Source organism: Bombus flavifrons, chromosome 1, assembly GCF_040668555.2.
Source record: "Bombus flavifrons isolate JBK064 chromosome 1, iyBomFlav1_principal, whole genome shotgun sequence".
Classification (NCBI taxonomy): Eukaryota; Metazoa; Arthropoda; class Insecta; order Hymenoptera; family Apidae; genus Bombus; species Bombus flavifrons.
In genome coordinates, this window is record NC_138442.1 from 12,456,151 (window position 1) to 12,478,967 (window position 22,817).

General features: G+C 34.6%; 1 protein-coding gene across 6 annotated transcripts in view; it reads right to left on the minus strand.

Annotated features, from left to right (window-relative positions):
* Positions 1-207: 207 nt before the first annotated feature.
* The window catches only part of LOC138182437 (circadian locomoter output cycles protein kaput), a 94,713-nt gene continuing 72,103 nt past the window's right edge, over positions 208-22,817 (minus strand). For 4 of the 6 annotated variants that reach the window (XM_069118299.1, XM_069118307.1, XM_069118279.1 and 1 more), the window contains 12 exons: positions 15,364-15,530; positions 15,159-15,232; positions 14,977-15,075; positions 9,124-9,472; positions 7,497-7,757; positions 7,233-7,383; positions 7,031-7,142; positions 5,692-6,907; positions 5,363-5,413; positions 5,232-5,275; positions 5,005-5,157; positions 208-4,914 (listed from right to left, as the gene is read on the minus strand). In XM_069118299.1, the coding sequence (XP_068974400.1) occupies positions 4,828-4,914; positions 5,005-5,157; positions 5,232-5,275; positions 5,363-5,413; positions 5,692-6,907; positions 7,031-7,142; positions 7,233-7,383; positions 7,497-7,757; positions 9,124-9,472; positions 14,977-15,075; positions 15,159-15,232; positions 15,364-15,530 (2,764 nt within the window). In that variant the 3' untranslated portion in view covers positions 208-4,827. Of the gene's footprint in view, positions 4,915-5,004; positions 5,158-5,231; positions 5,276-5,362; positions 5,414-5,647; positions 6,908-7,030; positions 7,143-7,232; positions 7,384-7,496; positions 7,758-9,123; positions 9,473-14,976; positions 15,076-15,158; positions 15,233-15,363; positions 15,531-22,817 lie in introns of those variants that run through there. The other 2 variants (XM_069118288.1, XR_011173800.1) reach the window with 2 other exon arrangements.

Consider the following 22,817-nt stretch of genomic DNA (forward strand, 5'->3'; position numbering starts at 1 on the left):
CAACAGAATGTTTAAGAATAGCAGAATTCTATGGGGACAAATAATGTGTTATAAACTAACAGGAAAATAATCACAATCCAGCAAGAACATGAAGAAATACTGTCAGTTATGTTGACAGTGTTTAATGTGATAATGTCTGTAATACTTCGCAGGGCGGCCAGTCTTGCAGTTACTTTAAGATCCTGTTATGTAATAAATATAAACTCATCATTTTAAATATTTTATTATTTTACTGTACTTTCTGTTTTGTTTTTATTGAAACAATTAAATATACTGAGGAACGCATATCGATGCTATGAAATAGACAGGACATTAGGATTAAAATACATATTTGAATGAGGGTTGCAATGTTTGCAATTTTTTCATATAATTTCTACATATATTTATCCCAGGCAGTATTATTTACAAAAATGTTATGCTTCCTACAAAGTCTTGATAATTCAGTCTTGACACAAGTTATACGTGTACATTATTCCAATCGTTATAATATTTCCGTATTGGATATACTAAGAATTTATCTTTTTTCATCCCATTATTTATGCTTCTCTATATATGTGTTTCGTTTTTGTATTATCATTTAATCATATTTAATTTATTTGGAAACAAAAATTAGGAAATGGTTACTGCAAGAATGCGATCTACTAGATATACAATCTTAAGACCAATTTTTAATGCTAATCATGTAAACAAAAAGACAAAAATTTAATTTAATCATGTTTAACATCTTTTTTGCTTTAATTTTGTTTCATTAAACAGCGGAAAACGAGTCCCTCGAAATTAATGTTTGTATACATGGTAAACTCTTGTCTTTAGATTCATTCATTTCAATATCTATGCTGCACTGAACAACGCGACTGTAAACATTTTTATAAATTTCTGCATGAATCTCCTCATCGTGCACAGTAATATCAATTCTTTCTCTCAATTTGAAAAAACAGAGAAACGAAATTCAGTTATATTTTCTATCATTCTTTGGCAATCTACGAAGAGCTATACACCTCCAATATTACAAGTTTCTTATAATTCTCAACACCTTGCTTTGATTATCATTCACCAATATTAACATATTCGAATTGAGTATAAATATATGTACATAAAAACATGGATATAAAATTAATATAAAAGTATTCAGGTCATATACATATATGAATGTGAAAGTACTTAATAAAGATATACGATAACTGTAATTAAACAGTTATATAACTTTTATTATGCTTTCATCTAATGTGCAAAGTGTAGTATAATTTGGAGGCGCATTTCTCTTCAAAGAAGCTCATAAAAAGCGAATTACATTCGCAGGTATCCTAATAGCTACGGCGAAATTTACATAGTGTTCGATAAGTTTTCGAGAGCACCGAAGTTAAAAGCTAAATTAGCCTGTACAATGATGCTTGGTCGGTAATTAATTCTGTACACACAATACGAATGCAAATATATGTGTCGTTTTTATTTCATTACATAGTGAAATGAGAAAAAGAATAGGAACTAACATTTCCAATTTTCGTGTGAAAGTACAACTGTGCAAGCTTGAAAAAAGAAAAAAGAAGAATATATATATATATGTATATATATATATATATATATCTGACAATAGAAAACGACTCACATATTGCATGATGAAGATTTTAATTTAAATTATTAGTTCTCAGTATTTCTAAAAAGTAATGATTAATATATTACTATGCGGTTACCTTACGCAGAAGCGTAATACTGTCATCATAAAGTTCAACTTTCTTTTTCCTCCTTTCTTTCTCGTTTTCTCCCTCTCTCTATCTCTCTTCTTCTTCGTTTCCATTTTTACAAACAAGATTACGGAGAGACGATCGCTTTACATAAAAGTTTTTGACATTGCTTGCACAGCAAATCAATATTGTAATTCGATCATACAATAATTCGAAAATTGTCATTTTACTTGTAAAGATATATGTATAGAAATGTACAAGAAGGATGTATAACACAATCGTGTTGAATTGTGCTATGTTATCTTACAGAAAGAAATTGTAAAAATCACTAATGTGCAAACAGCAGAGTATAAAATATAATAAAGGTAGTATTTACAGTATTATAAGATTAAATATATAGCGAATCCTGTAGTGCCATCTGTTTATGTCACGTTTTGTTCATTTTGTAACATATTTTCTGATCGAGCAAAGATTTTGATTTCTATTTGATGAGGCAGGTTTGTAATTTTCTTTCATACCAAATGACTATTACATATTCTTTCACTGCCATTAATAAATGTTCATATAAATACGAATTACATATTGTTATCTTATTACGAGGCTTCAAGAAACACATAAAAGTCACTTATATGTATTATAATATTTTTAATTAACAAGATATAATAGATACTACATAAATTAACCAATTTGTAATTGGTTCAATAACAATTAATTGTAGAAATATCATTTCTATGCATACTTTTTTAGACATACAAAACATGAGCACGGTGGCTAAGCACAAAATGCATCACCAAGAATCATAAAACATATGAACAATTTGCTTGATAAATTAAAGGGATCAAGAGTGACACTAAACATAGACACTTTAAATTTGCTATTTGTACTATGATGATAATGACAAATTGGAAAGTCTGCCATTCACTTAACTAAACACCCCCATAATATAATGATTACACGCGGGACCATTTATATCTTTACTAACAGTATGATAGTATGTAAAAAAGTTTAGATTCTTATCAACGTCAAGCGAACATGAGGTAAGAATAGTCGAACTCTCTTAACCATAAAAATGAGCATACTTTATATCTTAATATATTATACTTTTCTTAATATATTATACATTTATATATCATAACGCTAGATGAAAATGAAAATAGAACGACGATCTACCTCAATACGCTTGACATCGATGTCAATGACATAAAAACGAGTTAACGATCATTTTTTTTTACAATGAACATGATGTATACACATATACGTAGATAATTATACGCAGATAATTACCCTTTTCTCGTAATTTCATAATTCTTATTTGTACAAAGCATCGTTCAAAGATAATCAGGATAAATACATAATCTATATTAACTTTTGCTAAGTCATCAAGCACATAAAATAATATAAATTGTATTCTCTGATTTGAGTCTACTCGAATATTGTTACTTTAAAAAATATCATGCGTACAATGCTTTGTCGTCATATTTCAAAATACGAATTTACGTAAAAAAAGGGGTGATGGTTGCATGAACATTAGAAGATTATTTGTAAATTACGACTCTAAATCCTACCTATCATCATAACTCGTATCAGTAGGTAGGAGCATGAAAAACTCTTTAGTGTATTTAAGAAATAGCACATGAACTGTAAATAGATATACAACATGAATGAATGATGAACAATACACAAAGAACAGAAGAAAACGGCCTAAAAGGAAACGTATTTCCTTAATCGGTAATACGATCAATAAAATATTCGAAATTCTTATTTACAATCTATCAGCCTTATTGATACTTGTACATAGGAAAATGGGACTAAAATGATATACATATTATTCATATGTATTGAATACGTCCATAATGTATAATCTTTCCTGTGCACAATTTCATTTTAACATTCTTTTTACATTCAATGGCAAGTTCATTTGCCTGATTATTCTACTTATGGATGGATAATGAGACCAATAAAATCTAAAAATTCGTCATAAATGACGATCGCAAACACGAAATATAACATTGATTTACGTATATATACAATGGAATTGAACTCTCTCAAAAAATTTGTAAAAATAACGAGTTAATGCGTCAAATGCTTAAAAGTGCACATGTATGTCACAAGTAGTATATACATGAATAGAGAAATAATAAGCAATCCACACAATTTTAGAAATTGTTTTAGGAAAAAAAGAAATCGATAAGAGTCGAAACGTTTATAGTCAATATGTGATTGTTACTATTTTCAAGTAACAATAATAAAAGCTACATACAATTATGTATCTAATATTCCTTTTATAATATATTCTTTTTTAAAGACATAGTTTTTTTCGTTCAAAACAGAAATTTTGTACTACCATTTTGCTTTTATTAGTATAGATTAAATCGAATTTCGATAATTAGTACAATTTAAACAGAATTGGTGAAATCCATTCATACATATACATATTCTAGTCTATTCGACGTAGAAATAGTTTTCGTTCTCAATCGAGAACAACGGGTGAGCACAAACGGTCCTGAAGGCTAAAGAAATAGTGTGTCCATCCAAAATTGGTTTTACACTATACACAAGTTTACTATGATAAAATTTGAAAACTGCGCAACACTGGACCTTTAAAAATGTAAAACACGCTCACCACTTACAATACATAAATTGTTCATATTTACGCCAAACATTAGGCGATGTGTAATGCGTTTTAAAAATTCTGCATACACACGACGTAAAGTATCTTAATTAGTTTGTCTGTTTCCTACTTGCAATGCTTTTTCTTCTTGGTTCAATTTGAAAACAAAATATTGAAGTTCTTTCAACTGACACTTTATTTTCACTAGATGTCTCTGATAATAAATATTATTATCTCTTCTTAAATCATAGAACGTAAATCGACCTCGCTAGATTGTTGGATTGTTATTACATGTTCTTTCACTTTATCGTTGTGTCATTGATAGACGAATAAGTTATTGTAAACTTCATTGGAATATTCAGTGCGACAGATGTGCAACAACACGCACATCATTACCAACTGTATACTTCTTCTCAGTATACTTATCTTTTAATTATTATGAACTTGGCGAAATAAAACTTTCCTTCTTAAAGGAACAATTTGCTAAGTTTAGAAGTATTTTTGAAACTGTGTTGTAGGCATTCCCGAAAATTTTTATACACCAATATTGTGTTTTATGTTTATTTGCATATGGTCTTGTTGTAGTGTTTCAAGAATTTGTTTCTGCTTATTATGTTCTGCCTAAAATACAAAATAAAAAATTGCGATTAATTTTTTAAAAATAAAGTACATTAAGAAGATTATAATTAGAAATTGTTCTTTTATCCATACCTGTATGGACCCCATTTGTGGTGTTAAACTTTCTCTTTTTGCTCGTAAAACTGGATTTTTCAGGTCTCTTTCTATATTATTGAGCTCTGATTCTTGTAATGCTATGCTATTCATGAGTTGAAGATGTTTCCTTTTTATCTCTTTATTGATAATCTATTATAAAATTAATAATAATCGATATATATTCTGTAATACTATACCAAACATTTTTAACAATCTACACTTACATTGTTATCAGGTAGTTGTTGTACTTGCGTTTCATTGAAGGGATCTGAAATATTAAAAAAAAAAAGTAATTTGAGAAATTCACCTGGATACATATTTATATTGTATAATAAATAAGTATATATATACTTACTTTCAAGAATCGGTACATATCTTAAATCATCAATTATTTTCATTATAATATCTGGAAAAGATTTTAAATTATCATTTATTGAAACCCAACGCAAACAAAAAAAAAACCACAAAAGTAATAGATATAAGAGAAAGATTTGGACATTTAAGTGTACATATTTTTGTCATTTTAAAATTATAGAATTTTATCAGAAAGCTTTTCATATTTTGAACAAAATACGATTGAAATATAAATGGAAAAAAAGTATCACCCACTGTTTGCAATATACATAATTTGTTTGTTTACTTTGTTTGTAGATGAATGCAGCGTTACTTTACTCAGTTCGGTACCTGGATTTGCGCCCAGGCCTGGATTCAGCAACGGATCGTCCTTCAGATCCTGAAGGCGGTTGAATTCGTCATCCAAATGTGGGGATATAAACGGTACGCTAGAATCCACCTGTTGTTCATAATCGACAACGACGTCGTTTAAAATTGAACTCGGAGATTCCGCAACATTTATCGACTGAGGATTTATATTGTTGTACTGATTGAAGTCCGATGAATGTTCTGAAAATTCCTGGTCAATAAAAGACTTGCATGAAACGTTCTGTTGATCGTCGCTTGAGTCAGATGACGCGTAAGGGACGTTACTGTGTCTTTTTTTACTGCAACTTGTATTAGTATCTTCGTCGCTATATATCCTCTTCAGTGGAAGATTCTTCGAGTCAGATGTAATATTGTTATCGACATTATTTTCAACATAATCCATCACAGGCTTCTGTTGATGCGTATAAGCATCTATGTTATGTTCAACTTTAATTTTACATAGATTATGCGAACTTGAAACATTTTTGGGGTTCTTGATAGCTGCAGTAGGACTCAAAATATCCGCATTCTGAGAGACCTCAAAATGAGACACCCCAGAATCTCGTTGAGTACTTATGTATGAATCCACGGTCGATGTATCCATGTTACGTTCAACTTTAATTTTACATAGATTATGCGAATTTGAAACATTTGTGGAGACTTTGACAGCTGCAGTAGGACTCAAAATATTCACATTCTGAGAGGCCTCAAGATGAGACATTCCAGAATCTCGTTGGGTACTTATATATGTTTCTACAGTCGACTCATTTGTGGTGATTATGCTGTTCATTTGTGGTGAACTCTGGTTGTCTTGTGAATTATCATGAAGATTGTGCTGTTTTGTTACTTCACGTAGCGTTATTTTTTCTTCAGGTGACTTTGATTTGTCTTGCCTCTCTTTGGAATCGTGTTTATTATTATTTGCTTTCGACTCTTGTTTTTGATTCCGACTTCCTTTGCCTTGTACCATTAAATAATGATTGATCTTTTTAATGCCCAGTTTCCGAGCTTGAGCAGCAGCTGGCGGTAAATGTTGCGAAATCATTGCAGCCTTTACGTATTGTTCGTTTGGCATAGGCGATGCTGTGAGGCGATCCTCCGGAAGAGGCGACGATAAATCGCTAACTAGATACGTAATTGCATCCTCTAGTTGCGAGGGATCCTCCACACTACTTCTCGAATGTTGCGAATCTGAACCCTGCAAGTATGATTAAATATTTCTAATAATTTTCTAATAATTATTTTAGTTCAATGATATTCTTCCATTTCTGTCTTAAAATCTTGTATCATTCATTACGCATAAATTTATAAAGTAAATTACCAAGTCGATCGATGCATCGTCACCATTCTGAATCATTGCTCTCATAGTCTCAGAGATCGTAGCAGAAAATCTCTTCTTCATTTGATTCATTAGCTTGATACCTTCTTCCTCCCTATCGTAATAGCCATGCCATAAATTTGTTTGTAATAAATTTAAGAAAAGAAAAATTCGCGTCATCCCAGAGATATATCGCGATACTTACGATACTAATGTGTTTATGCATACGAAAGACACTGCGATTTGTGAATCCTTATCTACTTCTAGATATCCATGAGTGCGTAAATAAATGGATTCGCCCGTTTTCGAAGTTAGTCTATAGCAGGATGATCCGCAAGTTTCCGCGCGATCGTACACTATAAATTATTATATTAATTATTCGAACAATTACAACGAAACGTAAAATAATTACTGAAGAAAATGAAAAGAAAAATGCAAGATTGCAAAAAATGCAAGCTTTTCTACTCACTTTGACGAAGCGCAACCATCGCCCAGATACGATCGTCCATGTGCATGAAACCGAAGGCGCTCATACCCGACACCTCCTCTGATAAGTAACCAGCCACTACCGATATCCTGTGATCGCAGTAAATGATCCGACCGTCTACCAAATGTCGAGTGATATACTCGTCCTTATTCGCGTCTATGATCGATATTTTGGTAATGGGCCGCCTCATCAGCAATCTCGCTACACCCACGAAAACGATATCGTTGCTGGTTGATGTGATTTCTGTAAAAGAAGATTAGAATCCTTGGTATCTTCCGTTTAATACAAATTGCATGGAATCGAATGGTCCAGCGACTAAAGCGCGATTTAATACATTTTGGAAACAAGTGTTTTCTAAGCTACACTGCTCCGCTAGTTTCAAAAGTCTAATGTGTTTCTTCTGGTCAACATTACATTGTCTTCTGGCTGAAACTATCTCCTACTTGTGTTTATTAAAACGATCAACAGAGTCTCATACTTTCAACTTTCACCAAAATGTGCAATAGATCTTTTCTTCGAGATTTCCATATATTTCTACTCGTATGATATCATTGAAAAACGTGAGGTAACAATTGGAAAGCAACGAATAGTATTCAAATATAAAACGCATCTGCATGCATTTATGCGTGTTCTAATCTGTAGATTCACGAGATTAAAAGCGGAGAATCTACACAGTTGAACGGATCTGCGACTCTACGCCTACACCTTTTGCCGACGAAGGCGACGGTCTAAATTTAAATACATGGCTAGGATAAATATTTGCGATACCCGTTTCAAAACCAACGTTACCGGTACCGACGTGTCGTGATAAAAGAGGAACATCGTCCCATAGAATCCGAATTGGAAGAAATTCGACACGTTTCTGCCTTGAATCGATCAAGATCCATGGACCATTTGCTTCGTATACGAATGAGTACAATTTATCGAATAGAATATGAATAAATCGTAATGACAAAAATTACATTATTGTTATATAGCGTAGATTATTGATAAAACTAAATAATACTGTTATTCCCGAGATTCGAGACTTTCATAGTAGTATAAAAGTATAAAAATTATATTTTCAGGGGTATAAGTCGTGTCTTCTGGAAGAAGATTTTAAGTTTAATATTTTAGGTAATATACAAGCTTGTTATTAAGGATCGACATTTAGTCGTAAATATTAAAAAATGCCCATGCAAACATCTTGTCTCGTCTGTTATGTGCAATTAATTATTAATAGCAAATCACCATAAGCATCCTATCCGTAAGTGATGAAACATCTGCTAATGTAAAAAATAAAGCATAGTAAAACGGATCAATGTAAAATCTCTCTTAACAAACACGCATACTATAAAGAGAACTAAATCATGCTAAGTACTTACTACGTTTTGTGATTACAACATTTTCACATACAACTATCTTGAACGTGCAAAGTGACTCGCGATTTATGAATGGCAGGATACATTAATGTCAGTGTCTTGTTCGACTTCTTATGAAATTAGTCACGATGTTTGTAAAATATCGGGACATTTTCGCCAAAAGAACACAACTTACACCCATAAGCCTCAATTTTAACGATTATAAATGCTGTTACGGTATCTTAATCAACTTCACTACACGTCTTTACCTCGATGTTTCGTTCGATTGGGGTTCGAATCGGAATTTTTGCAAGCATCCGCCAGCCTGAGCATTCCTGAGATCTCGAACCATTCGTATCGCGTGTGCTCGCGCCTCGATGCAGTATGATGCAGCATTCTAAGTTCAAAGCCACGTCTCTGCTCTCTGAATTGTTTTCTATCGTTCTTCGGTGTTGTCGAATCTTCCGACGAATTGGAATTATCGTTCACCCCATCGGTGATATGCGGCGTAGACGAAGACACCAATCCCTGCATCTCATCTGGGGTGAGATTTTTCGTTAATTCCTCGTGATCCTTGGGATGGATGAAGGTGTACAGCGAATGTCCTAAAAGATCCGCCTGCAATACCATATGTATATTTTTTAAAGTGTTTATCGATTGATCCCTTTCTCCTGTAATTTGATGGAGACATCAATGTTTAATACTTTGATAAAGATTGATACAGAAGGATTAAGAGTATGGAACATCTTGAGTTATATAATAATTACAATTAAGCAGAATTATTCGCTTGATTTCATTTTCTGAACGAAAACTATTTAATGAAATAAACAAAATGTGGGAAAAGTTGGTTTCAAAAATTGATCGCACGAGTACTCTTTATTCATCTCATCGCTTGATTTTACGTAAATGAGAGTACATTGCTCTGTTTGAAAGCTGAAATTCTAGAAAATTCAAGCTCTTTATACACCTTCTTCCTTCGCAATTATTACATCGTATATTTTGCAAATGTTGTATATCTTTATCACTTCAAAACAAACGACTTTCCTTTAAAAATTATCGGACCTCAGCTTACTTGCACTGTTTGCAGGAATTAATTTTATTCCGTATTTAACACTGCATTTTGACCGCCAATGGAATATCGATAGAATATCGTCTGAAATATAGAATAGAAATAAAAATGAAATACCTTGTACTCAACTGACTATACCTAGGCTCAAATCTATCTATCAAACTTGCGATCACCTACGATCAAACGAAACCAATCGACTTGCTTCAGATCCAACTCCAATCGCTATTATTGGAACTTTTGTAGCTTTTCTCCGCTCGAATCCCGATTCCGTCGAATTCCACGAACGCTTTCGTTGAAACTGGCTACACGTCCACGCGTTCCTGCTCGGTCTCCTCCTGCATCTCGATGGCGGAGTTGCGATTTAATCGTGGCCAACGCGGTGCACCACGTCGGCGACGGGGCTCGTTTTCACCGCGGGGAGTTTCTCCTTGAGAACAATACCGGCTGATTGTGACTATCTTCTTAAAAAACCCGGAGGATCCCGCGCAAACAACTCCTCGCCCCACCTCTACCATCTTTCTTCCTTTCTCTCTCGGTCCTCTTTTTTCTCGTTTTCTTCTTTCCTCTTGGTCTCTCGTGTCTCTGCCTCTTTCATCTCCCTTCATTTTCCACCTCTTGGCTCTAGCCCTCTTCTTTCTTTCAACCATCTTCTGGTATCCTTACGCTTTCGAAGTCGGAACTCGGCCGAACACCAGGTTCGTTACGCTCGAGCGTCGAATTATCGTTATGCTCGAATCTGGAACTCTACGAAGGTTCCTCTATTACAGAATCACGTGGATCGATAGAACAGGACTTTTTGCCTTTCACGGTGCCAGACTCTGTTCAGAGTTTGGTCTTCGTCGTTTGCTTCCTCGTCGAAGCTGCAAAAGCTTCGTCGTCCATGGTGGCTTGCTTTTTGCTTTCTTTCGCCTGTTGCTACTTGTTGCAGCTTCTCCCTTTGGCATTTGTAGTATGCTCGGGTGGCTATGAAGCACGAAGACGCTTGATAAAAGGGACGAGTCGTCCGAGCTGAGTCTAACACGTTCACCGCTGATTGGATTTTTATTACTGTACCGTGTGGTCGTAGGGATAATTTTCCCTCAAGATCTATTTCTATATCGTCTTTTTCAAAAAATGTACAAAGATCGGCTTTGTACGCAACGCGTAGCGTTACAGACGTTTATGTAAATTTATATCTTTACGAGCGAGATTAATGAGACGGAACCTAAAAATCCGTGGTTTCTTTCATGCCGTAACTAGCTCTCTGCTTTGGAAATTTTGTATATTTTTGTAACTTAGGTATATAGTCTGTGCATTTTTCCATACTTAAGTTACAGTCGGGCTTGTTCTTATCGTCGTTAAATCTATAACTCGAAAAAAAACCTTGGACTATTTTCTTTTAATGATAATTAGGATTATATCATCAATATGGTAAAATTTATTTTAATTTATACACATTGTACAATCGTATGCAAATATAAATTCGTATCGTTCGAAACGTACGCAGTGAATGCGTTTACCTTTTAACGATGCGATTGTACATCGAAGATAGAACAGATGAGATTGAAAATCGAGATGTTCCATATTAAAAATATTCTCAATCGCAATTTTCGTAATTATCGGGATACCATAATGTAAAGTTTCAGAGGAAACTTTATTCGTTATTGCTCCACGTTCCTTCACTTAGAGGACACCGGTTGTGAAGTTAATAACGAAGCGAAGTCAACGAGTAAGTTGTGCAACATTAGCTTTAAGAACGTTTAACGATACAAATAAAACGAAAAGGCAGAAAGAAATGTCAATATATTCAACGCCACTGTATTTATTATTTTGCTAAAGAAGATTCATCATCGAGAAATACACGACAATTAGCGTTCAGCGAATTATAAAGTTTAAATAACGTTTTCTCTATTTTATGAAAAAATCGAAGGAAAAATATTGGAAAATCTCTGATGTATCTTATTACTATGTTTCTTGTTCCCTCTTTTTTTTCTCTTTTTCTGTTCGAAACGTCGCTTTGAAATAGGAACGAAATGTCCATCGACAGGCTATCGAGTTGTTACGAGAAGAAAAAAGGGAAAAAAAGCTTATCGACCTCCGAGTGATTTTTTTGTAAAATAACTAACTGCGCTTGCCGTTGAGATCGAGTAATTTTTTTACTGTTTCAACCTCACATATCAGAGGAAAGCGTGGAACACGTGCCACGTAAAACTTCTCTCCTACAATGCAATTCTTCCCTTCTTTTGCTTCCTTCCTCTTCGTCGTTGCATGCGACGTTTCTTTCTTTTCTATTATACGGTGAAATATTCCACATGGCAACATTTTTTCCCATTTCGTTTCAATTCCTCTTTCACTTTTTTATTTTTTGTCTTTTGAAATCATACACGCCACGGTATTTGTATTCGTCTAAACCCCGCGGATTCTGTTCGAAATAATCCGAATCCGAACACGTGCAGTAAACAATTCGATTGAAAAGCGAGCACGAATCGCGTAGCTAACTCGTTACTTCCCGTAAGAATGACAAACGAATGATTAAGAAGGATAAAAAAAAAAAGAAGAGAAAGAAAAGAAAGAAAGAAAGGAAAAAGGCCGAAAATACAGGAACACGGGATAAACCGGTATAACGATAGACCAAAGGAGCAGATAATGTTTCGTTTTCATCGATGTTCCTCTTCGTTACGCAAACACGCCATTCGCTATATGCTGCAGCTTCGTTATATCATTCGCATAGTTAAAAATAAAACTGATTAGTTGTTTCTTATGTTCGTATAAAAACGTATGGCAGTTCTCTTTTCATACTTTTAATCGTTCGTTTTAAAATTAAAATATCACGTATCTAACATCGCTCGACGATGCCTTGCTATGAATTATCGTCGATTTGCATCATTTACAGTTTGATTATCGTTTTCTATCGAATTTCAGGAGAATATGAGAGCACCGTTGTTTAGATGTGATCTAAGATATCAAGAATTTTTTCTTTTAGGTAAATAAAATTAAAGCTAAAATTGGGAGTAAAAATTCAGGGACTACTCAGATTCTTAATAAATATGCAATAAGTAAATAATCAGCAACGTTTGATCGGTCTTGTATTGGGAGAATATCAAAGGCAGCTGATGAGAAGTCTCTGATAACGAGATGAAGAACTTATGGAAGAAAATATGTACATATATTATATTCGTCAGAGTTGATCTGCGACATACCGATAGAAGATTAAATGTGAAAAACTCGCTAATCTATGTATATAGTGATTTCTGACAGGTGAAATCGTCCGTTTATATTGAATTTTCAGAAGGACATAACGCGTTGAAAAGGTACTGCGGGTGCACGTCAGTTACCATGGCGGCCTGGTTATGCTCATTTGATCGATAATTCCGGACCCTTGGCACGAGCTACGTTTCACCGTAACTGCAATTGGTTCGGTGCTTTTTATTAATGCATCGCAGAGAACCGCAGTCGTACAAAGGGAAGTTTCGTAAGGCAGTAAATGCTTTTGGTATTATTAAGTCACCGAAAGGCTAACTCGACCCATTCAGTTGTAAAAAAGCTATTTCTCCAACTTCTTAACAAATTTTCTCCAGTGGGTTAACGAAAATGGAAAAATCTAGCTTTTTTTCAATGTACAAATTGTTCCTTCTTCAAACGACGATGTTAACATCTCGTTAATTTACGTTGAACTATACTCTACGTTCTAACGTTAAGAACTATATATAAGGAACACGGTTTTACGTTATAAAATATTTGAATGAAAACACGAAACGTGTAAATATCAAATACTGTTTCACGTTCGTATAAAATATGTTGTGTAATAATGTAAAAATCTTCGTAGCATAGACTTCCGCCTAATGACATTTCAAGAGCTTGGGATTCTCATTTCTGAATTTGTAGACAGAGACAGATAGCGTTGCCGGATAAAGTAAAATGTGAACCTATGTGAACGAATGTGACTTAAATCGTGAAGATTCGCGTTTGTTTCGTTACGGGATAAGAAGTTGCGTGTCGGTGTATATGTGTGTTTGTGAATGGGCTGAGTGTGGTTTTAAGGGTGGATAGCGTGCGATGAGAGCCGGGAATGAAGTTTGAAAGGATCGCGAGGAGAAGGAAAGTTTTAGAGAGAACGATGAACAGATTATCTAGGGACTTTAGAGGGAGGAAACTTTTCGTGAGAAACAACGTTATGATACGGCAAGGTTAAAAAAGATAGAGGCAAGATGAAGAACAGGTATAAAGTCATAGACGAAGGATCCACTGTATTCTTCTATTTAATTCTTATTTTAAAAACCTCAATCTTAAAACATAAGACAAAGAAATTTATCCAGATTGTTGCATGTTTCACGATTTTGTTAGAATTGTTATATGTCGTTGTACAACCTTGACATTTATTGGAGTTGAAACCAGGTTTATTCGAACGCACATAATTTTTACTCCATCTAAAGAGCGAAGATACTCGAGCCGCAAGTTAAAAAGATTATGAAACTTTGGAGATACTTAGAGGATATAGAGGTATGTATTATGCAATCTTTTTTGCTACCTAACTTTACTTTAAGGGGGTGAAATCCACGCCTGAAGAACTTACTTTCCGATCTTGCGTTATAACTCGCCAACTATAAGAGACAGGAAAAGGATTTTCTAGCGAAAGATATTTCTTTTAATTAGGACTATCATTCGGTAGAAAATTGATGAATACTAATAACGAGTCCAATTTGTACAGCAAAAAAGAAAATTGAGTACTACGTACCTGTATATTCTCTACATATTCCCAAAATTTCAAAAGTTTTCGAATTCGCGGCTCGAGGATCTTGCCTCGTAAATACACTTGGACTGACGTCGTTTAAATTCGACGATCGATCGAATTTAGAGTTCCATGTAGTCAGCATTACAATCTCGCTAGATTTTAGAATCACGTTACAACATTTACTTACGGATTTAATTTTTTATTTCGTCCAAATTTTACTTCATTTAATAGCGATTGAATCTATGATCGAATGTCGCTCAAAGAACGATTACATTTCCAGAGCCAACCGTCTGGAAATGTTCGCTTATAAAATAGCAGGAACGTGAGTAAAAGAAAATTTACCTGGGTATGGCCAAGGTGTTCCTGAACCTGCCGGCTGACGTAAACTATCTTCCCTGTTGTCGTGATGACTATGAAGAACCCCCCGCTTTCGATCAAGTTCTGTTACGGTTAACAAAAACGATTTTAACGTGTTCAAAACGTGTGTAACGATAACAGGACTGGATCGATTTACGAGTACTCACATCGACGATATATTTTTCCAGGTCCAGCTCGCCAAGCTCTCGAGGGAGGAAGTCAACTGTACCACGACCGACCGCTGAAAACGTACGCAAATCAATACGTATAAATCGATTAGATGAGAAACTATTAGCGTTTATATGTTCGAAGAATACGAATAAACACATTCGTATTTCAATCTATTCTCGCTACGTTACTACATCGACTTACTGTATCGCATTCTGAGGAAGGCTGCTGCCAACCTCAGGATGGATATCTTGTCCATTTTCCTTGGACTCTCGGCGACGGTAGGTACAAGTGTCGCCATCGCAGAGATATTCGTATTAAGATTGTCGCGTCTTTGTTTCTCTGCCATGTTCCGTGACGCTCTTGGATTGCTGTAACAGAAACGAGAAAGAGCTTCGTTTTAATCTCCGTCTATCTTTAGAAACTTTTAATCCCAGCGGTTATGCGAAAATTAGAGACGATTCACTTGTACGATTTATAAAAAGACAACGGATTAAGGGATTACATCGCGATATTCCTTAAATCTCTACTCTCTTCTTTCTTTGTAGATGAATTCTGTCTTAAAATACAGGCAGGCAATCTTAATTTTTCATCAATCGAATTAATCGATCTAGTACGTACCGTGTTTTCCATTTTTTCCCGCTCTTTCGTAATAATCAAATAAAGTGCAATTATCTTCTCATTTTCGTATGAAATGGCATTTTTCTAACGTGGGCGATGAAGCACGCGTTAGAAATAAGACTTCTCGGAAGATGTAACTTTAATCTAATATTTTATCGAATCATACTATGTGAAAATAATTATCGATCTCTTTTCTGAAAAACGCTCGCTGCTCGCCCTTGGGGATGGCATCTATATTTAGAAAATTTATTCGCTTATTCGTTCTTGTTTAACTCCGTTAAGACCAAGCAACACGAGAATCTAATTTTTACTTAGAAACTTTTTACCTCTTTACGCGTCGCATCGCTTTCTATTAACACCTACATCGCATTTACACGTTGAACGATTAAAATCGACTGAAAAACGATTGAAATCCAAATCCAATGTCTCTGTTCATTTTTAATTCTACGATCATCGAGAAGTTCCGTTAAAATCAACCGGTTAAAGAGAGGGAAAGCAACGAGAAAGGATACACGGTGCAAGTTGTTCGATAATTTCGTTAACTGGCCCAATGGGTCCATCGTTCAGGATCTACCGAGATATATCAGAATACGATTTCACTTATGGCGTGAAAGTACTCTTAGTATTAGCTCTAGCCGATCTGCAAAGAAAACGTTCGCGAAATTACACATTGTCGCAAGAATAGGGGCAATGAGAGTGCAAATGTCACGGGTGTTATTAGATAACGATGCTTATTTCTGTCGCTTGGTCATGAATGGGTCCGTGCGAATTCGAACGCAATTTCTATTCTCTGTGATCGTGCGGGAAGCTCAAGATATCGGGAAATCCCTACGAAGCTTGTTTGTTTTCGTATCGAGTTTCATCTGTTGCTTTTCTCATGGTGAGACGCAGAAAGCCTGACGAATGCAATGTTTTTCGACGCGTCCAAATTTCCTCACTCGTGTGAGGCCGTGTGTGTCAACTGGCAGCATCGTGTAACCACGAAAATAATTCGACCAGCCAATCGTCTACGATTTGCCAGAACGGAAATCAATTTATATTTTTAAACAAACTGTAGATTTTTACGCATTTATGGGAAATTTCAAAATGCAAAAATACTCGGACGAGGCTCGTAACGCGTAAATCTTATATAGCGCTCGTTACAGTGTTGGTAGATAATTGTAACGATATTAGTAGATGATACATCGGGAGATAGAAAGATCTTCTACTTGAGTTTCTCTTTCTTTTTTATAAAGTTCGTAAAAGTATGAATTTGCATAAATATCCGCAGTCTACTCGTAAAACCTGAGAACTCACCGGACAATGTACAAAAACGATATTAAAATTTGTATACGTTAATGATTAGACTGTGGACTTTTATGCATTTATGCGAAATTTAAAGATCCAAATATGCATAGAATGCATGTAACACGCAAGAATATAGAAGATATCCAAACTACGGTTCTTATTAAAATTTTTAATACGCGAAGCAGATCTCTGTCCAAATTTTACTTCCGTATCTGTATTCGCAAAAATGTAAATTTGCATATAAATTCGCGATGTACTAGTAATAAATTAAGGTCTCCCGAATGTTTCGAGGTCAGAAAGATTTAATTATTCTTTATTATGCTGAAGAAGATAACGGGCGTGTACGTAGTCCACTGAGCATTAACATCTTCCATATCTTTCTATTTTTTAACGTATAGTTTATTTCGAACGTTTTCGCTAATTCGATCAAACGACATATATTTCATACCAATAGAACGTACTAAATATAATTACGTTATCTAAAAAAAAATTAGATCAAGAATACGACGGGCAGTTTATTTTAATTAAACTTTCGTTCGAAACAACTGCCTCTCACCTTTGATATTTAAATAAGCGATTTATTTCTTCGTACAAATGACGGACATGCAAATAACTGACGCGTGTATAGCGAATAATGAAAACGTCGAATGGTAGAAACGGCGAATAATGCGAATAACGTATAAAATATCTTGAAAAGAGTGCACATGAAAAATTGTTCAAACAATATTGATTCAAATTTTCAACTAGTGTACACACTGGATGTTGATCGATCCACTTCATTGTACTTCAGTATTGCAAGTAATATGCGAAAACATCGCTTGCAAAAGTTGTATAATTAGAAGAGAAATTAACTTTATAACTTCGTGAATTCTTAATATTAAACTTCACAACGTAACTTCGTCAAAATAAAATAGTTTCTTTACTTACTATCAACAAAGTTAAACATTCCAGCAACGATAAGTTTTACGATAAACGTTATCTTATTATCTCTATAATAAAAATTTATTATGCTATCAAATACGAATGTATATATAAATAGGATAGAATAAAATCTAACTCCAAACCTTTTTCTTTCCAATTAAAAAACAGAATATTGATACTATTTTACACGCGTAACCCTACGTTCTTGTTACAAATAATTTTCCCTTTTTGCTTAACGCAACGAAGAGATTTTAAGTAAACGTAACTTCATAGAGTTACTTCATCGAACACTCGTCTACTCGTTTCCAGTGACCAAACGTCTTTCCCTCTCGACGATCATCTTGATTTCTATTCTCGATTGTAGACCACGGTCTGAATAACTGTCCGACGATAAAAGGAGGCATTGAGAAAAAACCGTGTGCGGTGTCACATGTATAGACCATCAAGCAGTCGTCGGGTGAAATGGTCTAGCTCGTAACGACCGTCTTCACTTTGACGCAGATTCGAAGGGAAATATTCATCACGTGTCAGGCTGTACGAACCCATCCAGGCTACAGCATGACCCGGCCAACCTCTTCGTCGGTCTATTCCCGATGAATTTCTCGCTTTTTACGTCCAACTAGCAGCGTCTGTGTGTCATCATCGAGCCTTGAAACGTGGTTTTTTCGCACGTTAAAACGAGTCGGTAGTACAAAATTCGAAGGTTACATAAAACGTTTAACACGTTTGGTCTTTCCGACTGCATCGAACGTTCGTACCATTTGTCTACGTTTCTCGCGTAACACTTGATGTAAAATTGAACCTTATCTGTGGATGATGTAACGGGCCGAACTGGTTCACAGTTCGGCGAGCAACTCCCTGCGTGAAAGCTGAAAAACTGGTTGGTGTTTATGCACTTTGTGCGGCTGAAGTTCGATTTATTATGACTCGTTTTATATTTTCATGGTTACTGTTAGAAAAAGAGACAGAACACACGGAGATTTGAGTAGGCGTACTATTAAGTAATCGATGATCGACCGTTGCGACTCGACTTCTTCATACTGTAACCGAACAGACTAGTGATAAGTTAAAGAATAATTGTATTTTTATCGGCAGATTCTTTACGTACGAGACATTATATAGAAAAATACGTTGTTATCTATAGATGATAAATCATAGCAGTTATGTTATATGCGAGGGAATTAGGAAAGCGATAAGATCTTTAACCAGAGGAAACATTAAGCAGAATTAGACTTTAAATGTATGCTTACTTAACACACTGTTATACATAGTCATAAAAGCTGGGAAATTTACGATTAAATCGCGTACATTTGAATCTTATGTATTCCTTGTTATCTTGATTCAGAGGAAAAAATGCACTAGTGCGATTTTCCTTTAAATCTCTCATTTAATTTAACCTTGTTCACTCTCCTTTAAACGTTGCTACGAATGCTACGTATACATTTCGTTTGAACATAATTTAAAAAAAAAAAGCGACAGTTATTTTTCTGAGACATTTCAAAATACTTGGAATACGTTTTACGGTAATACGTCTTTCAATATTTACAAATATATTTTAAACAAATATTGTGTAACAAAAAGAATTCTGAATCTAATAAATTCGTTCCTGAAGAGATCAATATAGATGATGATTAATGGTTTGTCTGAGTTTCGTTCGTGTTACAGCACAAAGGTTAATAGTAAAATTAATATCGATGATAATATTTATTAATTATCGATTACTTAAAATCGAATGACTCTTTTTTTAGTAAAAACGAGATCCAACGACCAATTATGAGTTGGGTATTAACGTAACCCGTTTGTACCATGATCGAATGCAGAAAGTGTTGAAGTCAAACCATAAATCTCTGTTTTTTAATATTCTTGCGTAATGGTACAGCTGTTGTGTACGCGCATATAATAATCAAGGTCTTTGCTATGACTATAATCTACGTCTAAGTTAATAATAGAATCATTGCCATAAATGCAATGGCGGCTTCAATTGCGGTACTACGCGTCTCATAATCTGATAGAACGAACAGAAAGATCGCATTTTGGCCAATAGTTGAAACATCTTGTCTAACGTCACGAAGTTAACGAGAAATACTTAATAAATTAAATTTTTTGGTCAATTGACTTTCCATATTTAAAAAAAAAGATATTATTTACATTTTTCAAAAAATATAATATTCTCTCTTTTTCTTTAATCTGAAATCCGATGAATAATAATTATCATAAATAAACGATGTAGCGAAGTAAACGAAATAAAAATGAAAAATGTAATATAACGGTAGGGGCAAGTAAAACTGAATAAAATTAAAAAAAATTATGCGCGTCGATATGTAACTTTAACATGTAGCTTTATAAAGAGTTAAATACATATAACAGACAGTTCGCTTCATTTACTACGAAGCTGCGATATTTTTTAGGTATAAGAAAAAAGACTACACGTTATATATTCTATAACTTTCTGTGTAGAATAATATTATAATTTTTCGAAATAACTGGTTACTATAACGGACTTATCGTACAGTTTACAGTAACGTTAACAATTATAACAAATTAAAAAAATTAATTGAATGTTAAAAGAAACTCACATCTGCAAAACAACATTATCGTATCGAGTTTGCCTTTATATGGAGTAACGGTACAATCAGCTTTTTGTTAATTACGTCCGCGACAATAAACAACTGACACTTTGGCCCGGTGTCTGATATTTCTGTTGCGTATCTGGCTAAGTGGCCGACTTGGCAATCGTCGACGACCATGTGCCATCGCGTATGCAATCATTGGCGTTTCTACAACGCGAGATCAAAACAGTCGAAATTGCTCGAAATTTCACACACACGCACATACACATATATATCTCATTTTAACGTTATTATTCAAAAAGAATAACGTTACAACAGCCTAGGGTATCGCTTTTAGCCGATTAAAACAATCAAATTTGTAATTAAGTCGTTTGACACGTTTCTTTTTAATTTTCCATTCTAATGATATTCTCGCGCGAGATTTTTCAATTGCAGAAACTCGAATAGCTCCATCAGATTGTTCCTCTCTCCTTTCTTTTCTTTCTTCCAGATCTATCGCTTCTTTCCCCGTAATCGACGTAACAATGCAGGAAACTTCGAAAAATCAGTGCGTCAGGGTTATCCGATGTTACACAATGCTAAAATGACTTTGGCCAATTATCCCTGCGTCGGCCTTGGGACGCGTTATCGTCCAAGATAGCGCCGGCTAAAAATTCCTCTTTCAATGCTTTCAGTTATAGCCGAAGTCCATGGGGAAGCGATCTCGAGGAGCTGGACAAAATAGGATACGAAAAGGAATCGATGATAGTGGAAAATTATCACGGAAAGCATACCATACGAAAAAACATAAATTATTCAAAAATTAGAAAATATTCGAAATACAGCTTCTTCTTTTCACGGATATAAGACAGTAAGAGATTGACTTTCGTATAATGAACGAATACTTTGTTTAGAAAATTATAAATACGCAATGAACTTGCGGTAGCTATAATTAATACTGAAATCATCATCATCATAAAGGCAAGACGGTATAAGCTCGCATACATACGCACGCACGCGCGCGAATGTTTGACCCAAACACTTTCTAGAATATATATTTGGTAGGTAAAACAACTTTCTACCGAGATTCTATATCTTTAATTATATTCTAGAAAATACGAATTTGCATAAAAATCCATGGTTTAATGTGATAATCCCGTGGTACAAGTTTGCCTCGTGTTTCATAGTCTGGTGCAAAGTATATATATCTATAATACACGATGCATAACGTTGATTACGAAGCAAAGTATATTTGTAGAGGCGGAAAATAGAACAGAGTTCGACAAGTATCTGGTATCAAGAATATCCTTATCGCGAGCTGTACAACGAACCTAATCGTTATCACTGACGGGACTAAAAAAATATTAGTAACACTTTCGCCGGGATGTGGCTCATTTCGAGCAGAATTGCGATGGTCAGGTCGCGCGGTCTTCCACGGCCGACGTAGGAGTTAACTGCTTCCGTGCTTTGTTCTGTTACTCTGAAATATGCGTAAATGTATACATCGGTGTGCAACGTATGCTCGAAACATTGATTCAATTTCGCGAACGTTCGCAGTTTGTTTATTCTACATTTTCATTATGAACCAGAATTGTCAGTGTACGAACGGACAGTGTTATGCAGCAAGAGATCAGATTAAAAAAATTAAAGATTTGATATAGGAGACTGTAACGTTAGTGTAAGGAAATAATTCCGTTTGCTGAATTTTTCTTCCTTATACGTCAAATATTTCGATATTTTAATTTTAAGATGTCGATCTTTTGTTTTATAGGATTCACGAGTAATAATATTAATCCACGATTGTGATAGAATGTTGAAACGATTACTCTGTTTAAATGAACGGTGTGGGCCAGGATTAATCCTTTGAGATTAAAAAAGTATTTGTAATTTATGTTTTAATATAGGTTTTACGAAAGGTTCCAGAATATTAAAGTTCTGTATGAAATGAACTTTGAAATTCCAATGACTGTTTGTACTAGTGCAGAAGTAATTACACGATAATTAAAACTTTGATATATTAGTAGACGTTCCTCGGTAGACCGCATAGCTGGGGGGATAAGGAACAAGAATAAGTGGAACTCGATTCGCGTTACCTCTGTATCAGCAATTAATTATAATTCTTAGAACAAATCCCCTAGAGGCGAAAACGAACGTCCCTATTTAACTTACGTCACTCGTGACTTTTTCAAGCATGTACGTATCTGGTGGCCAGACGACCAGAAACAAAGGACAAAGATGAAGAAGGTCTGTCATAAAAGACTATAATGGACCGTTATACAT